A 20,718-nucleotide genomic window follows, 5' to 3' on the forward strand; every position below is an offset into this window, starting at 1 on the left:
CCCAGGAGATGAATGGAGAGGAGTGAGCAATGAAGCCCAGCACTGTCACAGTGTGGCGGCCCACTCCGCCTCTTTGGGTCCATCCTGACCTGTGAGACACCCCAGACCCCAGGCTTAGCCTGGGGCAGGTGGACAGGCCTCTGTGCCAGCTTCTACCTGTTGCCACTTACCTCCTCCCTCCACAGAGGGGCCGCCAGCACCTCATAGGGCCTAACGGGATGGGGAGGCCAGGTGACCCCTAATCAGCCTGGCTTTCCACAAATCTGAGAACCTAAGACAAGGCAACCCCCCACCATCCTCCTCCCCCAGCTCATCCCATGGATGACGTGAGGATGACTCAAGATGATGGGCATGAGGGCCTCTGGATGCTAAGCTGCAGAGTAAGCACCCAGCTCTGGCGGTTAGTATGAGATGGATACTGTAAACTGAAGGCCCGGGTGACTCACACCCTCTCTCCATGCAAACTCGACTTCAGCACCTTTTAGTGGCTATGACAGCAGGAAATTAATCCCAGAAACCCAGTCAATCCTAAAGGAAATCAAATTTGAATATTCATTGGAAGGACTGATGTTGAAGCTGAAGCTCCAATATTTTGGCCACCTGATGCGAAGGGCTGACTCATTGGAAAAGACTCTGATGCTGGGAAAGATTGAAGACAGGAGGAAAAGGGGCCACAGAGGATGAAATGGTTGGATGGCATCACCGACTCAATGGATGTAAGTTTGAGCAAATTCCAGGAGATGATAAGGGACAGGGAAGCCTGGTGTGCTGCAATCCATGGGGTCGCAAAGAGTCAGACACAATTTAGCGACTGAACAACAACAACAAAGGTGGACATAATGAGGGGTTCTGCGACAACTGGAAGTAAAGCTGACTGGCCACGCAATGGAGCAAGATAGGTTACCATCACTGCTGGGGTAATGATGTACAGGGCCTACACAGAATACATGGGCCATAAAACACATACAGTTTTTAATCCTAACTTAACACTAAGGGGAAAAGCCTACTTATTTGTTATTCATTCATTCCTTCAGGAAATACTGAATACATATTGTGTACCAGAAATTGGCATGTTAAACAACCCAGGTTCTTAGAACTTTCGAAAGCAGATCAAAAGCATCTTTTTAAATTTTTTGATATAGATTTATAAGAAATCTATGTGTCCAAATATAGAGAGGTCTTTGTTGTCACAAGAAGGGGTTTGAATAAACTAAAACAGGTGTCAGTGGAGATCGAGTGTCAGTACTTTGTAAATGAATCACTTCAGGGGTGACAAGCCCAGGAGAGAAAGATGTTTAGCCCCATCATGAACCTGGTAGCTAGTGCTTGTCCTGAGTCTAGAATCACCTACACCATCCTGTCTCCAACTTAAACACAGAAGTTCACTTCAGTGCTGGGGACAGCCGTGGAGACAGTGGAGGGGAATGTCACCTGTCCCAGGGGAATTCCACCTTCAGCCCGGGACTCAAGCCTGGACAGAGTCCCAGGCGGGACCAGTGTCCTGACCCACCCTCCCTGGAGACTCACGACTGGTGAGCCCTTGAGATGGTGGCGGCCGAGCGGCAGAGCCCCCTGCGCAGTTCAGGACACTTCTGTCTCAAACCAGGGTCAGGGTGTCTCAGGCTGTTTCTCCTGAGGGTTGTTCCCCCCAAAGTTGAGCTGTTGGAGGATGCACATCGAGTCTGGTGTTCCCCAGGGCTCTGTGCTCAGATAGAAGCATTTATCTGTACCCGCCTACATGGTATAAAACCCCAGCAAGCCCTCAAATCACCTTGACTTCTGGAAACCTTACATCGTCTCCCCATCCCCTGCCATTCCCCACAAGTCTGATTCTAAATCAGAACCATCCTCCTCCTCTGTCTCCTCAAACTTAAACCCAGGCTGGGTAAAAAAGCAGGATTCCACGACATACCCTAGTGAGCGTCCGATTCATAGATTACCTGAGGATTGACCAAATATCCAAAAAGGCTCCAGCTCCTTAAGGAAAGAAACTACCCCCACACCAGGAATTCTAACATATGATGAAAGCATGCTTCATTTCTACGCAACACCCATGCACAGCCAGCCCTGCCACCAGGACTAACGCAGGTTTTGATTTAAAAAAAAAAAAAAAAAAGGCCGTCTTTGAAACCGAGGGAGTGTGTGGTCAACTTCATTGCTCAGTGGGGGCAGCCGGAGCTGGCGTGCAGAGTAAGGGGAGGCTGGGGGGAGCCGGGCTCGGCCTGTTCTGGGGCAGGAGGCCAACTTCTTCTGATATGATGGGGGAATCACAGCCTCAGCTGTAGCAGCATGGGCTGGACACCCATCTTATCTGGTAACTGAAGACTTTCTAGAACTCTGCCAAGAATCCCCGGGAGGGGCAAGGCCGACCTCGAGCTCTGGTTTCAGGAGACGGTCCGACAGCTCCAGGAAGGAGCATGAAGCAGATCCAGTAGCCGGCCCATGTGACTCTTCGTGGTGTGGCAGAGAAGCCCAGCACGGCCCGGGGTTGGGGAGGACGCACACAGGACCACCACCGCCGCCACCAGCGGAAAGGCCTTGACAAGCAACAGAAATATAACGCTGCGGGTGTATATTGTCTGGCTTGCAAGTCTGCCTCTGGCCAGCACCCCAGCGCCGCCGACCGCTGCTCGCGCTCCTACCTTGCGCCGGGGCGGCAGTTTCCTCTGAGCTTTGGCTGTAGACCTGCAGTTCCCAAGGTGCTCGGCTCCTCCGTTCTGCCAGACAGAAACTCCCCGCTCAATGACCCCACTCTCAGGTCTCCCCCTCCTGCTCCCAGCCTCACTGACCCCCGGTGAGTGCCCTGCACCTGTCACCCCACGATATGCAAAGATGACGCTTTTAAAGAACAGCTCTTCCCCGGTCAGAAGCCAGAAGTTGAAACAGTCTTGAAAGCCAGGGGCCAAAGCACCCAGCATCTGGGGACAACAGGCTTTAATGTCCCCATTATTAGCAGTTCCAAAGTGAGATTTGGGCAGCAGAGACGTGGAAGAAAACAGCTAAGCCTTGCTGTTTCTCCGGCTCACCAGGCCTGGCCCTCCATGCAAGCTGCTGTGGGGATGGGGGCTTCAGGGAGAGGAGAGAAGCAAGAGAATGGGGAGGGGGGATTCACAGAGGGGTGGGCACAGGGCCTCGTAGTTTCCTGGACTCTCTGTGGTGTCTCTCTCATCACTGTGTGCTCTGGGGGCTCCAGGGAGCAGACACCCCAAAGAGGCCTTGTTCTTTCCAACATCTAATACTAGTAGCGATTTAGAAAATAAAGAAAGAAATGCAGTGTTCAGAAAAGCTAAGAAGTTCTGAAGGACACAATGCATTGTGCACAGAGAGGGCTCCACTCTGACCACCTTGCAGAGAACACCTTGCTTTCGATTAGGACAATTTAAGACACTATTCAGCTTGTGCATTTAAAAAAAACTCCAACCCTCAAAACGATGCTTTCTGGACAACCCGACGTGACGGCAGCTGTGCTTTCTCACTCTTTCACTGTGTGACTGACTTGGAGGCCAGAACGCCCGTCACCACCTGAGAGCACAGCAGAGCCCCGAACGGCACCGATCATGCTGCGAGGAAGTCGGTCTGTTCCCCTCCTTCTTGAGGAAGCCACCAGCTGACCAGTGAAAGAAACAACAGGGAAGAGCTCTTGTTTGGGAAGACAATTCACCCGTGGAGGCTCTGGGTGAGCTCAGATGTCTGCGCAGGTGGTGATTCTTTGGCGACCTTCAAGGTGATGCTCACACTTTTCAAGAAAACTCAAAATGAGGAGACGTCGCATGAGAGTGAGATGCTGCTTACCTGGGTGAAGGCTTTCTTCTCTTTGTACGCTTCCCGGCTGCCTCTTCTCTTCAAGGAACTCTGAAACAGAGCCAGGCGACATTCTGTTACAAAGTGGGGGGTCACATGTAGGAACCGGCTCAAGGCAGCATGTCCCCTCGCCCCCGGGAGGGGACACACACACACAGTGGAAGGAGGCTCTTCTGTCACTGGAATCACAAAACAAACTAGAGCTTGGGAGGTGTTTGCCTCCTGAGAGGCTTCAAGTCCTGATTATTGAACTTGGGGTTTTCCCCAATCGTTCAGTTTCATAAACAGGGACGCCAGGATCATTGTGACTGAGGAGGGGGGACAGGAAGAGGGTAGGAAGCGTTGGAAAACACATATGTAATGTTCTGAGGGTGATTTCTCCTCTGAATTATGTTTTGTTTGGGCTACTATCAAAACTAATTGCTGGCCTCACCTGGTGGTCCAGTGGTGAAGAATCACCTGCCAACAAAGGGGACATGGGTTCAATTCCTGGTCCAAGATGGCACAGGCCGTGGGGCAACTAAGCCTGTGTACCACAACTCCTGAGCCCGCTCTCCAGAGCCTGTGCTCTGAAGCCGGACAAGCCGCAGCAACAGGAAAACTGTGCCACAACTCGAGAAAGCCCTCGTGCAGCAATGAAGACCCAGCAATGCCAAAAATAAATTCAATTAAAAAAATTAATTGCTGTTTCCTGGGCCCCTGTGGGTAAGTGGTGAGACAGAAAGTGGTCGGAAGGGAGAGACGGTGGTCCTGGTTTATGGAGAATCCAGGTCGCAATATTCCCCACGAAGCCACTGCAATTCCTGATTAAACCTCCCTCTTAGAGGTCTTAGCAAGCTCATCGTGTATTCATATGGGAAGTAGCTAGTTTTACACCCATCACAGAGCACCTTTGCCTGCTGTGGGCAAGAAGTATGTCTGAATGACAAGCATACGTATCAATCAAAGGGCCAAGGGGTGTCTGAGACAGAGGGGCAGGAAGCCAAGGCAGTCCCCCCTTGGGCAAAGGGAGGAGACAGAACGGCTGGAAGGAGAGCGAGGAGCTCCGAGGGGACGACAAAGGAGCTGAGAGGATGGACATCGTCACAGCACATTTCAGAAGAAAGCAGTCTGGAGAGTTCAGACCAGCATCATTCGGACCTTAGGGAGCCTGTGGCGGAAAGGATTCCCCCACAGCTGCCGCCTTCCCTCTGCAGCTCCCCCTGAAAGAAGGGACGAATCCTCTCCTCCAGGGGAGCTCACGGGGTAGGGGGAGAGCGTGGCAGTGCCCTCTGGGCTTTGAGCCTCTGCCGCACCCCTCACTCTACCCGGCCTGGGGAGGAGGCTCTTCTGCAGGCGGCCTCCATCATGTCGGATCTAAAGTTAATTCACTCAGTTCTGTGTACATTTTGGTGTCTTGGTGTCACATTAGATCATGCCATGTATTGGATGAATCTCGGGGTTAAGAAACAACTAAAACTCTAGCTGCCCTGAGCCTCCTGGAGGCTGGTGGCCTGGTGACAAGGTAACTGAGAGAAGAGATGAGAAGTTCGAGTTGGTGTGGGTGGGGAGCGGGTGGGGGGCGGGGTGGAAGCTGGTCCCGGAACCCCAGCTGCAGGAGCTCCACTGACCTGCCTGGTTGGGGGTGGGGTCTTCTCCCTTGTCCTGCCCTGAACACAACTGCCCAGTCCTGTGATCATGCCAGTGAACCAGGGAACAGGCAGGGGGTTGTGGGAACCCTGACACAGATCCTGGTCACAGGGGCAACTACAGTGAGAAACACCGCAAGAATTGAAATTAACCAGCAGCAAAGAAACTATAAAACTTTGGTTGGTGATGGACACAGATGAATGCTGGGTGTTGCTTGATGGGAAAACCCTATGTTATAAACATGTCACATTTTTCCCAAATCATTTTATAAGACTCTTTAACCAAATTCCTCTCTCTCTCTCTCCCCCTCCCTCCCTCTCTCTCTCCCTCTCTCTCTCCCTCTCTCTTTCTATGTATATATAGTGTACCATCATCATCGCACTCGTGTCTGACTCTTTGGGGCCCCACAGACTGTAGCTCACCAGGCTCCTCTGCCCATGGGACAGTGTAACATATACACACATAAAAAGTATTTATGTGTGTGACAATATACATACATATATACACACACACATACACAAACACAAGTACTTTTTTTGTATTTGTAAGGGAGACGAGGATGAAGGACTTAAAAGATTCAAAAATTCAGCTAAAGAGATAGGCAGACTAAGGCCATCAGGACCAATCAACCCACAGCCTACTTTGTGACTAAGTTTTACTGGAGCACAGCCTCATCTATGGATTAGGAAGAAAAAAAAACAAAATAGATCCACACCATGTATTTTTAAAAATCTCAGATGAATTAAAAATCTAGATGTAGAAGACACGCACACAAAATCTCAGAAAGAGAGAGATGAATTTCTATTTGTTTTGGGGGCATGGACTTTATAAACACAAGAAATGAAAGCTGAAACATCCAAGGAAAGATGAGTGGATTTGTAAGATTAAAAATTTTTATATTATCAAAATAAAACACTTAATAGTATTAAAAAGCAAATGATAAAATGGGGAAAAAAGGATTTTTTGAACACAAGACAGACAAAAGAACAATATTTGGCAAGCAATAGGAAAAGGAAAACCATCTTAATAAGAAAATAAACAAATGGCCAATAAACATGATGACTAGTAATTAAAGCAACAAGGTATAGTTTCTCACTTAAGAGATTTATGAACCAAAAGAAGTATGAGGCCCAGTGTTAGCAAGTGTCCCCAGGCCAGCCCCCCACACGGATCAGCATGAGTGGACTTCCAGTGGGCAGTGCAGCCTGACCAGTGCATATACGTGACCCAGGAATCCCACCTCTGGCAATGTCCCCTAAAGAAAAACACTGATCCTTGTGTGAAGATTTATGAATGAACCAAGAACGCTCATCACAGTACCTCTCATAATAGTAAATGAACACTGTGCAGGTTATTAAAATGATGTTTCTGAAGAACACTTAAAGATTCAGGAAATATACTAAGAGGAAAATGCAGACTACAAATAGCATGTATTTTGTGACTTCAACTTATATCTAATAAATTATAAGTATGCATATGTATTTCATGCGTATGTGATAAAAGTCAACTAGAAAAAAGGTTTATCAAAATGTGAACAGTGATCCCCTTTGCATGATAGAATTACAAGTGATTCTAATTTTTTGCATGGCTTTTCAAAGTCTCCAAATTTATCGGCAGCGAATACTGTTTCCTTTGCAATTAAAAAAACAGGAAAGGAAATTCTGTCCACTAAAGGGGAAGTCACTCAGTCGTGTTTGACTCTTTGCGACCCCATGGACTGTAGCCCACCAGGCTCCTCCATCCATGGGATTCTCCAGGCAAGAGTACTGGAGTGGGTTGCCATTTCCTTCTCCAGGGGGATGTTCCCAACCCAGGGATTGAACCTGGGTCTCTCGCATTGTAGGCAGACGCTTTACTGTCTGAGCCACCAAAACCTCACTATTTACCATTAAAAATTATGACTCTCCTTGAATGGAATGATCAACACTTAAATCACTATGCTAAATGGTAAAGGTGAACACTCCTCTCTGAAATGAAAATCTTTTACAAAGCAATACCAAAAGCATAAGACAACTTTCAGTTACTACCGAAGACTGAAAGAAGAATTCACCACCTGATTAAAGTACACATGCTGAAGATACAAACACTAGTTGAAGTATCGTCTTAAATATACATGCAAAAACCTAACTAATTTGCATACAGTGTTGAAAAAGGGCTTTCTACATTCAGTTATGTCTGGTAAGTAAGCCTTGTTTTAAGACATGGGTTTTGTAAATATGGCTATTATTGAGGTCTCCATCTCTTTGGGAAATAAAGGATCAACATATTTTTTAGGATAAACATATAAAGGATCAACATATCAACATATTTTCCTCCACTTAAGAGGTCAGAGGAAAGAGGCCATCACTGAATCACAGGTGTCTGTGTGGCATGACAGTGGCCTCACGAGAAGTTATCAGCCAGGTTTGGGGTTTCTTTCCACAAGGTGATGCTGCTTTTATTAGTTTGGTCCTTGAGGTATAACTGGTACACATATGGTTGGTGAGAGACCAGGAAGCCCTCTGAGAGTTAGGGGGACTGGCCAGGCACCCCACAGCACTGCAGACATGTGCTAAGCTGTCATGAGTCCCAGACTAGGGTACAGGTCCCTCTGCACTCACATCTCGAGTCTTGCCCAGGTAGGGCTCCATGCTCTGGGTGCACTGGTGGGGACCCAGGGTGCAGGAGGAGGGGTATGAGCATCACGGCCAGCTCACCCCTCCAGGTGACTCAGATCCAGTGGAGAGTCTTTCAACAAACAATAAGGAAAGGGGTGAATGCTGACTGTCGAATGAACAGAACCCAGAAGGGTGACTCCCCTGTGATTCAGTCCACTCTTCCTTTTTAGCCTGGCCAACTGCCATCAGATCAACTCTAAAATTCCTATTGAGAAGGAAAAAAAATTGAGTTTGGATCCAAATTGAATCCATCTATGGCTGATACATCTGCTGAGTACTCAGTCAGTTCAGATCAGTCGCTCAGCCATGTCCAACTCTTTGCAACCCCACTGATGGCATCACACCAGGCTTCTCTGTCCATCACCAATTCCCGGAGCTTGCTCAAACTCATGTCCAGTGAGTTGGTGATGCCATTCTACCATCTTATCCTCTGTCATCCCCTTCTCCTCCTGCCTTCAATCTTTCCCAGCATCAGGGTCTTTTCCAATGAGTCAGCTCTTCGCATCAGGTGCTGAAGTATTGGAGCTTTAGCATCAGTCTTTCCAGTGAATATTCAGCATTGATTTCCTTTACGATTGACTGGTTTGATTTCCTTGCTGTCCAAGGGACTCTCAAGAGTCTTTTCCAACACCACAGTCCAAAAGCATCAATTTTTCAGCCCTCAGCTTTCGTTATGGTCCAACTCTCACATCTGTACGTAACTACTGGAAAAATCATAGCTTTGACTAGACAGACCTTTGTTGGCAAAGTAATATCTCTGCTTTTTAATATGCTGTCTAGGTTTGCCACAGCTTTTCTTCCAAGGAGCAAGAGTCTTTTAATTTCATGGCTGTAGTCACCATCTGCAATGATTTTGGAGCCCAAGAAAATGAAGTCTGTCATTGTTTCCATTGTCTCCCCATCTATTTGCCATGAAGTGATGGGACTGGATGCCATGATCTTTGTTTTCTGAATGTTGAGTTTTAAGCCATTTTTTTTTACTTGCTGAGTATTGGATATGATTAAATAAACATGAAGTCAGGCAATTATTTGGACTTGTGTGTCAATTCTTAACATTTTAAGTAAGCAAGTTTCTTTCCAGTGATTTCAGAAAAACTATCAAGCTCTCAATTGCAACAACATTTCAGATACAGACTTTGGGCTTAAATTTTATATTGCGAATAAAAGGCAACAAATGAAATTTAGGATGCTGTAGATTATGAGTCAGCATGGGAGAGAGTATGGATGGAGGCAGAGGAGTGTCAGAATTCTTAAAGATTCTTGCTGTGTGCTTAGTCGCTCAGTCGTGTCTGACTCTTTGCAACCCCATGGATTGTCACGCAACAGGCTCCTCTGTCCATGGGGATCCTCTAGGCAAGAATACTGGAGTATTCTTGGAGGCTGCCATGCCCTCCTCCAAAGGATCTTCCCAACCCAGGGATCTAACCCAGGTCTGCCACACTGCAGGAGATTCTTCACCAGCTGAGCCACCAGGGAAGCCCAAGAATACTGGAGTGGATAGCCTATCCCTTCTTCAGGGGATCTTCCCAACCCAGCAATTGAACTGGGGTCTCCTGCATTGCAGGTGGATTCTTTACCAGCTGAGCTATCAGAGAAGCCCATACAAATTCTTATTATTTTGCAAGTTGTTTGGATTTTGAGTGCTGATTTGCAGCACACAGCTGTACCATCAGAACAAGAAAATGAAGGTGCCTGGGCCTTCTTCCTTTTAGGAGGACGTTATTAACACCCTTTTACCTGTATTACCATTCTCACTATGTTATGAGACATGAAGGATGGGAATTACCAGCTTCTCCTTCAGGCAGAAGCACCAGGTCCCAGCTGGGAGACACCTCCCTCCCTTTCGTTCTCTCCTCTAACCCTAAACATCTCCCAGGGAGACTGGTCCTTCACTCTGAAGTCAGCAGTATCACAGATATGCTGCCGGGTCCATCACAAGAAAAAACCCCCCAGGATCCGGTGGGAAACGCTGCAAGGCCACCTTTCTTCTCGCCTACTCGGGAGGACAGTGACAAGATTAACAACTGCCATTTATTGGATGTTTACGAGTGCCAGGCAGGATGCTCAACTTTCTTGTCACATGTAACCTACTGTATTTCTCTCGGGAGCTCTGAGAATCACAATGTGTATATATATGACACACCCTTATCATTGGTTAACAGACAAGAAAACACCGAAGTCAGGTCATGTTTCAAGGTCCCCCAAACTCAGAGGTGGGGCACCCCCTTGACCCTCACTCTAAGCCCTCAGACCCAATCTCCCCATTTGGGCTGGTTTTCTTGAAGTTTCTGACCTCAAATTGCTGGGGTCATTATCTGAAGAGCTCTCTCGTTCCTTTAGCCAAAGAGCACAAAAGACTATTACAGGAATGGTGGCAAGCTGCTCAGCTCACGAGGCACCTCAAGGCAGAGAAATATTTCTTGGCACTCTGATGCCTTCTGAAGGATCTGAGACTGCAGAAGGCAAAAGTCCTTATTTGGAAAAGACAGAAAACCATTATCAGAGGACAAAATACCACAAAGGAAATGAAGAGAAGAGCAGGAAAGTTATATTGGGACACTTTGGCGGAAGAAAGGTACAGCCATGGAAGTCAGAGCTGCCTGGGAATCCAGACAGCCAGGCACAGAGTGGGAGGCCAGGGGGCAGCTGTCCAGCCCCGCACTGCACTGCCCAGGGCCCCGAGGCCCACCCCGGATGGACAGCGACTGCCAGCACACCCAGCCTAGCAGACGCCACTTTCTCCTGCGAGAAGAAAGAACACGATGACAAAAACGACAGGTCACGGCACAGGCAAATCTGGGGACTTGGACACATCTGTGCTCTGTAACAGGGCTGGTGGATTCATTTTAAACCTTAGAGACACATGTCTGCAGGCCTAGTAATCAGAAAATTGCTGGCTAAAACATGTCCCAATACTGTGCTCTCAGTCGGACGTCACAAAATGAACTAAGGAGGTTAAACTGCAGGTTATTAATAAGCAAAAAGAAACACGGAAAATCATGATCATTGCAAGCCCAAAATAACGACTGCAGCAAAAAGTATCTGTTTCCCAAACTGTAGAAATCCTACCTCTCAAAGTGCGCAAACACACAGGCACTCAGTCATACCACCAAGCATCATATGAAATACTGCACCGCAATCCACATTTCAGAAGCTTCTATTGACTCACTTAGCAGGTAATCAATAGGGCCCTTGGGCATTCATGAAAGCTGAAAATCTGTAGAAATGCATGCCATTTGCCAGTCAGAACTGAAGATAAAGTTTGTGTCTTTTAAAAAATACTCTGTTCCTGGCTCCCACTGGTCTACTAGGAAGAAATATATCCATCCATCCTTTAAGAGAAGCAAATTATTTCCTATTCTGATGAAATAATACAAAAGTGTTGGCTTCCCAGGTGCTGCAGTGGTAAAGAATCCGCCTGCCAGCGCAGGAGATGCAAGAGACATGGGTTGGATCTCTGGGTTGGAAAGATCCCCTGGAGTACGAAATGGCAACCCACTTCAGCATTCTTGCCATGGAAAATCCCATGGACACAAGTGAATGACTGAACACACCCACACACAATACAGAAGAGTTAGAAGTACTTTGCAAAACAAATCAAAAAAATAATGATGTATTTAAATGTTGCCCCATTTTCAGAGAATATTCACTTTTTTTTCCTCAGGTGCATGTAACGTGAGAAAATACTTAGCACCCAAACAAAAAGAGCCTCGGGAAATGTTCTGATTAACCTGAGATACCATTTCATAATAATCTGCCATCACACCCTTTGGACCTTCTAATATGACTTGAGTATTGTACTAAATAATAGATCGCACTTTATACTATTCAAATGTATGCACATTATTTGTCAAAACTAGGGAATATAAACTTAAGATGGGTGCAGCCAGTATATACAGATTAACAACAAAAAAAGTGCCAGTAAAAATTAAGCTCTAGTTAACATGCATTGATGGAAAAGTGAATTGGTGTCGACAATTGATTTGCAAATGCATCAAAAAAAAAAAGTAAGCCGGGTTAATAAGTGGGTGAAGATGCTTGATATTATATAGTAAAATGTTAATGGAGAATATAGGTGGTGACTATATAGGTGCTCACTAGAAAATTCTTTAAGCTTTGCTATATGATTGAAAACTTTCATAGTATTTAGAAGAAAAACACGCAAGTTTCCAATTTCATTGAGAATAGTTAATACTGTATCACCATTATAAGTGATTACTAAACAATTTTAATCACATGAGAAACTTTCCATAAAATGCCAACCCTTGAAACGCAGATGAAAAACGTAAATTTAATATAATCTCATCGAGATTAACTATTTTTGTCTTTGAAATGTTTGGAAGCAAATGTTTCTCTGAGATGCTACCAGTTCTTATCGGTGGGTGGTAGAATTATGGGTGACTTCATACTTTCCTTTTAGATTTAAAAAATTTCTCTGAGAGAGTCAAAATGAATATGCTACTGTTTTGAGTCAGAAAAGATGCTATATTTGGAAAACAAGAGAACTGACTTGCAAACACCCCCCGATACACCTAATGCTGTTGTGGACAGAGCTGTCAGACTGGGAGCCCTGAAGCCAGAGAGAAATGAACAGGAAGTGCAACAGGAGGATTAGACCCAGGCAGGATTAGTGCTGTGCTGCCAGGGCTTATCAAGCACAGCCTCACACAGAGGACAAGGAAGGGCCTGACGGACATCTGGGGACAGCAAATGGCTCCGATCGTAATCGCCCTGCCAGGCTGATGGCTTCTGTCCTAGAGGCTTCCCGAAGACCGAGGCCGACCTGCTGAGCCACGTCTGCCCGGAGCTCTGTTATCTGGAGCCACTGCTCAGCTCCAAGAATCACCCACCAAAAGGCTCTGAAACCTCCGACGTCCCTCTCCTCGTGCTCTGCAGACAAAGCCACTCCTGCCCCCAGGCACGTCTTCAGTCATCCTCATCGAGCATCATCTCCAAGCCCTGCCTACCCGGATTCCCATCTCTGACACCAAGGCACATTCTGAGTGATGTAAGGGAGGGAGGGGTCACCTGCACCCCGATCTCATGAACCTTGGGTTTGGTCAAAGGCTCTCTGTATTCTCTCTCTGAGCCTCCGGCACCTTTGGGGAATCTCGGATGAGTCAGTTAGCCAAGACCCGTCACTGCGCCGCGGGAAGAGGGCAGGACGCTGCTTGCTCTCGCTGCGTGTGAACAGCCCCGGAGGCTGCTAGGCCTGTGGATGGGGCCGCCCCGCCTGCTGAGCTGGGCCAGCAGTGAGTGCTGCGGGAGCAACGTGCTTCCAGCTGAACGAACCCAGGACTCAGGATGGGCGGAGCAGCAGAGGGACCACGGCCCTGCTCCCTGGGCCCAGCCTGGCCTGCGGAAAGTCCTGGGCAGGACTGGAGCTAGGAGCAGGCCTTCAGTGGAAGACTGAGAACAGCCCTGGTTCAGGTGATTAAAAGCAGCCAGTTTGACTGTCTGTTCAGTGCTGTAAGAAGCTGCCCCCACCCCCAAACCACGCATTTCTGCCAGCACATGATGGCATAGAACTTCCCAGTCTCTACAAGCCTGATCAGCTGCCAGACCAGGTTTTTCTACTGCAGCCCCTCCACAAGCAAGGTCAGAGCTGCTACCGCCTGCAAGTCCCCACTCGGCCCTCCGGACCTCGGGCTCTGACTCAGGACAACGCCGCAAAGCCCCAGGGGTGGCCCTGAGGTGCTCACTGAGGACAGCTCTCCTCTCCCCAAAGAGGACAGCTGGTGTCCTGCTGAGGGCAGAGCACCAAGGGTGAGACCCACAGGATGCAGCTACGCTGAGAACAATGGAGGTGGCCCCGGAAGCATCGCTCCAAGACGTGGCCCTGGGAACACGTGCCCCTGCAGCGCTCGCTACCTGCGTCCCTCTTGGGTGCAGGGTCTGCTCTGCGCAGTTAGAGCCTCTGCAGTCTAGCTGCCTGTCTCCTAAATGACCATCCTCTCCCATGAAATGCCTGGAGGAGAAAATCCGGTGTTAGATGTCTATACACAAGCCATCCGAACTGAGACGATCTCATCTAGGTATGTGTGCGCGTGTGCTCAGTCAGTCATGTACGACTCTTTGTGACCTCATGGACTGTAAGCCTGCCAGGCTCCTCTGTCCATGGGATTCTCCAGGCAAGAATACTGAAGTGGGCTGCCATTCCCTTCTAGGTATAAAGGGCAAGAAGTTCTTGGCTCAGACTCTGGGAACATCTTATGAAGATGGAGATGGCTCCTCTGCGGACTGCATATGAGCCCATTTGTGCAGTCAAGCCTGGGTCTAACAGCTTCCGAGTTGACAGAGCAGAGGCTCGATCAGGAAGCACCATCTGCCTGAAAGCTTCATCCTTCATCCTCCGCAGATGCAGCTCCCCTGGTCGTTTCCGCTGGGACAGGCGATCGATTATCCCTGACAAGCATGTGCGCCTGCCCTGCCCAAGGATGACAGCAGGTGAGCCAGGTCCTTCTGCCGTCTAGATTCCCTGCTTCTGCCGTTCAGCAAAAGCACTCCCACCTGAAGCAGACAGGGGTTGGGGAGAGTGATGTGGGCCCAGACCCACAGGGGTGTCGGCACCACACCAGGACAGACAGCAGGACAAGGAGGAAAGCAGGGCTTGGAAGGTTGCCCGATGCTGCCAGGACACTGGAGGACATGGGCAAACGGGGATTCCCAGTTCCACCTGGGGTGTTGGGCTTGCCTGGACCACCACAGCTGCCCGGAGGCAAGGACAGAGCCAACGGGAGCTCGGGCTTGAGGGTCTCTGCTCTGTCCATTACACACAATTTACATAAAAAGGAAACTCTGATACACGGATGAACCTTGAAAACATCACCCAGGTGAAATAAGCCACACAAAAAACAGGCAAGTACCGTATGAGTCCATCTATAGGAGATGCCCAGACCAGGCGCATTCATAGAGATGGAAAGTGGAACACAGGCTCCCAGGAACTGGGTGGGAGGATGAAGGCGTGGCGGGGGCAGCGGGGGAGATATTGTTTAATGGGTGCAGAGTTTCCATTGGTATGATGAACAAGTTCTGGAAACAGTACTTTGGGAATGTATTTAATGTCACTGAATTATACACTTAAAAAGGACTAAAATTGTAAATCTGGTGTTATGTCTATTCAACCACAATAAAAAAAAAATATTCAAACAGGCTTCTCTGGTGGCTCAGACAGTAAAGAATATCCAAAACAGTCTATTTTAGGAGCCGTGATAAAGTACCTCAAATCAAATCTGTGGGTTGCTATAGCTTATATTTTGGGTGTCCCTCTGAGGTCCCTTGATTAATTTCACGTTCCGTGTGTACATTACTATACATTCTTTTTCTCCTTTTATGGCCAAGAAGCTAAGATTAGCCAGTACTGTTTTTTTAACCTGTAAAATACACATTCAGATGGACTCAAACTGTTTATAAGCGTGTTGAAGGCAGCTTTTAAACTGTGACCAAAATCCTAGCAAGTTTTTCTCTCAAAGGGCCTTACATTAAAAAAAAAGGGGGGGGGCCCAGACATTAAAAAATTCATTATGTCTCAAAAGGTAGTTTCTCCTCTACTTATGTTTCAAGTCACTATATTTTAATCAACATCACTACTACATGAATGGTTTCTTCATAAGAAGTCAATACCTTTTCTTGGTGATAATTTATTTGTAGAAAAAAATATCTAAAATTCACTAGAAAATACTAGTGGGAGAAATTTTTATTTTTTCACAGGACTTCAAAATCTTAAAACTCAGTAAAGGCAAAGCAGGAGTACCTTTTACGATATTTTATATTTGCTTCTTGTATATACACACACACACACACATATTTTGCTCCTCATGGAAATACAGGAAGAAAAAAGAATGAATGGAGTGAAAAAAATTGGCAAGAATGAAGGGACGTGAATCCAGGCCTTACGCTGTAGCCCCACACAGAGCTCCAGCTGACATCATGGACCTTATCCTTGGGGGTCAGAGAGGTCAAGATGGGGACCCTAGTTTCTGATCAGGAAGTTGGGCAAACCTGATGAGGTGCCAGTACACCCACTGGTGGGTCATCATGCAGGTATCTGGATCTGATGATGAGTTCCATCAGAGCCAGCGTGATCAGCATCTCCCCACAGCACCTCCACAAGGGAGGGTGGGGTCACCGTTCTCATCTCAGATGCAAGGGGACCTCAGAGAACCTGTGTTGCAGGACCTGCGCCATCTCAGCCCCTGCTTCTTTCTGAGGAGGGCTGCCTGGGGGTGCCCATCGCTCTCTGGCTCCAGGTGGCCTGGGAGGCCAGGCCTTGTTCCAGAAGAGGACATGACAAGGACCAGTGCTCTGCTCTTGACAACTTGGGGCTCAGAGGGACCAGGGGCAATCTGAGTCAGACCAGAGTCACTTTACGTTCACCTCTCATACAAACGGGAAAAGACCGCACTATGCAACGTGCCCAGTGAGCAGACCAGAGCCCCCTGCGAGGAGCCCCTGGGTCCCACCACACGCACCGCCTTCTGCTGAGACTCCCACAGCACCCCACTCCCAGCTTAGGGACCCTGCAGACCTGGGTCTACCATTTTCTGGGTTACTTACTTGTGGGCACAGAGAGCCTATTATAAGAACAGCTGATCATTTATGGACACGAGGCCCTAGAAATTTATGGCAATCACCACAAATCCTGAACTCGAGAGGACCACCGCCTTCAAATCAGGGTCTCATGAGGCCGATGTTCTGCTACGTAAACATCCTTTCTTCCCAGGAGACTGTTTCCACATGGAGATAAACAGAAGCCTCTCTTCCTGCCCCTCAGCGGGGCCTCGGGGGTGCTGGGGGGCAGACAGTCTCACAACAGACTGACAAGAACAGAGGACAGATGGGAGAAGAAGGCCCAGCGGCTCCGTCAGAACTCCTCCTGGACTCGGCAGCAGGAGACCAGCGAGGCCCGAGGACGGACGGAAGTGCTGAGCTCAGGAAGAGTCCTGAGGACCTGTCATGATTTCCTCCTGCCTGGAGAAGCAGCAGCTGCATCCACTTTCAGACCGAGAGCCTCGTGGATGAAGGCGCTTCTCAGAAGGGTCTGCTCGGTGGCCTGGCAGGCATTATGCTTAGTTTCAGGGCGGTCGGTGGGAACGGTGTAGAGGTGCCTGGAAAAAACTAAGGAGAGAGTTGCCATATGACCCAGCAACCCCACTCCTGGGCATTTACCAGACAGAACTATAATCCAAAGAGATACATGCAACCCGTATGTTCAGAGCATCACTGTTCACAAGAGCCAAGACATGGAAGCCACCTCAGTTGTCCACACACTGTGCAATACTACTCAGTCACAAAAGAGAATGAAATGTCATCTGCAACATGTGTGGACCTAGAGATTATATACTAAGTGGAGTTGTAAAGGGAAGAAAATTCATATGATATCCCTTATATGTGGATCTAAACCTGGGTTGGATCCCTGGCTTGGGAAGATCCCCTGGGGAAGGGAATAGCTATCCACTAGGTTGCAAAGAGTCAGACACAACTGAGCAACTTTCACTTAAACTATGACACATATGAAGCTATCTATGAAACAAACACAGACTCACAGACATCGAGAACAGATTTGTGGTGGTCAAGGGGAGATGGGCAGGGAGGGGCGGAATGGGAGTTTGGGATTAGCAGATGCCAACTATTACAAACAGGACAGATAAACAACAAGGTCCTGCTGTAAAGCACAGAGAACTATATTTAATATCATGTGATAAGCCATAGAGGAAACAAATATGAAAAAGAATATATATATGTATAACAGAATCATTTCACAGTAGAAATTAACACAACATTGTAAATCAACTACACTTCAACTTAAAACATCTCCAAAATCACTGCAGATGGTGACTGCAGCCATGAAATTAAAAGACGCTTACTCCTTGGAAGGAAAGTTGTGACCAACCTAGATAGCATATTCAAAAGCAGAGACATTACTTTGCCAACAAAGGTTCGTCTAGTCAAGGCTATGGTTTTTCCTGTGGTCGTGTATGGATGAGAGCTGCACTGTGAAGAAGGCTGAGTGCTGAAGAATTGATGCTTTTGAACTGTGGTGTTGGAGAAGACTCTTGAGAGTCCCTTGGACTGCAAGGAGATCCAACCAGTCCATTCTGAAGGAGATCAGCCCTGGGATTTCTTTGGAAGGAATGATGCTGAAGCTGAAACTCCAGTACTTTGGACACCTCATGCGAAGAGTTGACTCATTGGAAAAGACTCTGATGCTGGGAGAGATTGGGGGCAGGAGGAGAAGGGGACGACAGAGGATGAGATGGCTGGATGGCATCACTGACTCAATGGACATGAGTCTGGGTGAACTCCGGGAGATGGTGATGGACAGGGAGGCCTGGCGTGCTGTGATTCATGGGGTCGCAAAGAGTCGGACACGACTGAGCGACTGAACTGAACTGAAAAAAAAAAAGCACTTCTCATGTGTGTGTCATCTGCTACTTAAGTCTCTCTACATCGGCACTCTTCCTTCCAAAGTGATCCCAAAGGCAGAAGAAAATAACCACTCCAGGCCCACAGTTAGCCCCTGAGGGCCCTCTCCTCCCACTCCTTTCCCCTTACTATCGTGGACTGAGGCTCTGGAGCAAGTATTTCCCCATATTTCAGTGTCTGCAGTCAAAGGGGGAATCTTTGAGAGAAATCTACCATGTGGGTATACTTGGCTGCCCCTCATCTCGATTCTGAAAGCCCTGAATTGGCTTCCCCAGATATCAGCACAATTTTCAATAATAGGTTTTTGCTTCCTTTTGCCACTTATGAACGTCTTTCTATTGTCTGATCACAAACAGCTGATAACAAGAATGCACAATTCATTGAGCTGCCAGGTTCTTGAGAGATAAAGTGCCTAATTATGTAATTAGCATAAATAGTTTTCAGGAAAATGTCAACAGCACAAAGTCACCCAGTCGTAGCTCGAGCAAGATCAGACTTATCCATTTATCAAGTCCTATGAGCCTAACAGCTTCCCTGGTGGCTCAGATGGTAAAGAATCTGCCTGCAATGCAGGAGACTCAGGTTCAATCCCTGGGTCAGAAAGATCCCCCGGAGGAAGGCATGGCAACCCACTCCAGTATTCTTGCCTGGAAAATCCCATGGACAGAGGAGCCTGGTGGGCTACAGTCCATGGGGTCGCAAAGAGTCAGACACAACTGAATGGACACAACTAACTCTTTCACTATCTTTTCAGGAGCCTAACTAGCACGGGAAGGCAGAAATGCCACACTCATCACAGGGGAGACTAATCAGCCTGAAAACCACCTTTGATCTGAAATTCTGAGGATTAAAGAAAACCTAGGCGATAGCTCCACAGTGAACTACAGAAGAAGTTACTTTCACCACAGTTAGAAAACTAGGAAAGCCTTTTGGTGCTGTTGGGCATAATTCCAGAAGGAAGGCGGGATTAGCAGAGAGGTGCTACCATCTAGTTTATAAGTCACTTCTGAAAATACTTTATATTCCTTGGATAAAAAGCTGATGAACCAGTCTTTAAAATATTGTTTAACCAAATCCATAGTTGAAAACCAGTTACAGGAAGAATGTCTATATCAAAAGAGCATGCACATTTTATTAAAACCAACAACAATAAAGGAAGACTAAGATAGTATCTAATATAGTACAAACATTTTGCTTAAAAAAAGAACGATGACACTATCAGAGGCCCTTCATTGGAGGACAATATTCCCTTGGGGTACTATGACGTTTAATAAGGAATATATATTTTGGTCTTCACTGATATTTGCTCTTTCTGGCACAAAGTTCCTAAAACCCTTGGAATTTACTAAGTGATAAGAGCAGTAAGTGTCTGGATATTCATAATAAACATCTGTCAACCACACCTGCGTTTGTGTTAATAAGGTGACTTTTGGACCCTACCTAAGGTTGGGGGCTGGTTATCATGTGATTAGAGGGTTGGAGCTTCCTGTCCCAATTTTCTGACCTCTGGGGAGGGGACAGAGGCTAGAAATCGAATCAACTGCCAGTGTCCATGATGTAATCATTCATGCCCACGTAATAAAGCCTTCACAACCCCCAAAAGGATGGGGTGTAGAGAGCTCCAGGTTGGTGAGCCATGGAGATTCAGAGAGGGGGGCCCTAGATGGAGCAGAAAGCCATGACTCCATCCCCTGCACCCTGCCCTGGACATCTCTTCCCTGGGCTACTCCTGAGTTCCATCCTTTCTTCTATAATCCAGAGGGTTCTGTGAGCCACTGCAGCAAACTGATCAAACTGGAGGAGGGGGTCGAAGTTTTCCATCTACAGCTGGTCCATCAGAAGCACAGGTGACCCCCTGGCCTTCTGCAGGGCGTCTGAGATGGGGGGAGGGAGGAGTAGCATTGTAGCTGCTGCTGCTAAGTCGCTTCAGTTGTGTCCGACTCACTGAGCTCTTACCCAGTGAGATCCGATGCCACCTCTGGGTAGACAGAACTGAGCTAAGTGCTTGGTGGGGAGTGGGAGGGAGAGAGAGACGGTGATCAACTGGTAATTGGTGCTGGAATGAGATACTCACAAACCATTTCAAACATGCTAACACCCTCCTTTTTCTGTAGGTGCATCTCCAACATACCTCTGTGTTCATCACAGATGAGTTTCTGCCCCAGGACATGGGTTAGAACATGGAGCCATGACCCTTCCTGGCCTG

At 47.6% G+C, this 20,718-nt stretch overlaps 1 protein-coding gene across 7 annotated transcripts in view; it reads right to left on the reverse strand.

Annotated features, from left to right (window-relative positions):
• The window catches only part of MTCL1 (microtubule crosslinking factor 1), a 113,062-nt gene that overhangs the window by 40,832 nt on the left and 51,512 nt on the right, over nt 1-20,718 (reverse strand). For 4 of the 7 annotated variants that reach the window (XM_025273688.3, XM_044934613.2, XM_044934614.2 and 1 more), the window contains exons 4-5: nt 3,793-3,852; nt 2,643-2,717 (exon numbers count right to left, since the gene is read on the reverse strand). In XM_025273688.3, the coding sequence (XP_025129473.3) occupies nt 2,643-2,717; nt 3,793-3,852 (135 nt within the window). The remainder of the gene's footprint in view (nt 1-2,642; nt 2,718-3,792; nt 3,853-20,718) is intronic. The other 3 variants (XM_044934615.2, XM_025273689.3, XR_006547717.2) reach the window with 1 other exon arrangement.

This window comes from Bubalus bubalis, chromosome 22, assembly GCF_019923935.1.
Source record: "Bubalus bubalis isolate 160015118507 breed Murrah chromosome 22, NDDB_SH_1, whole genome shotgun sequence".
NCBI lineage: Eukaryota > Metazoa > Chordata > Mammalia > Artiodactyla > Bovidae > Bubalus > Bubalus bubalis.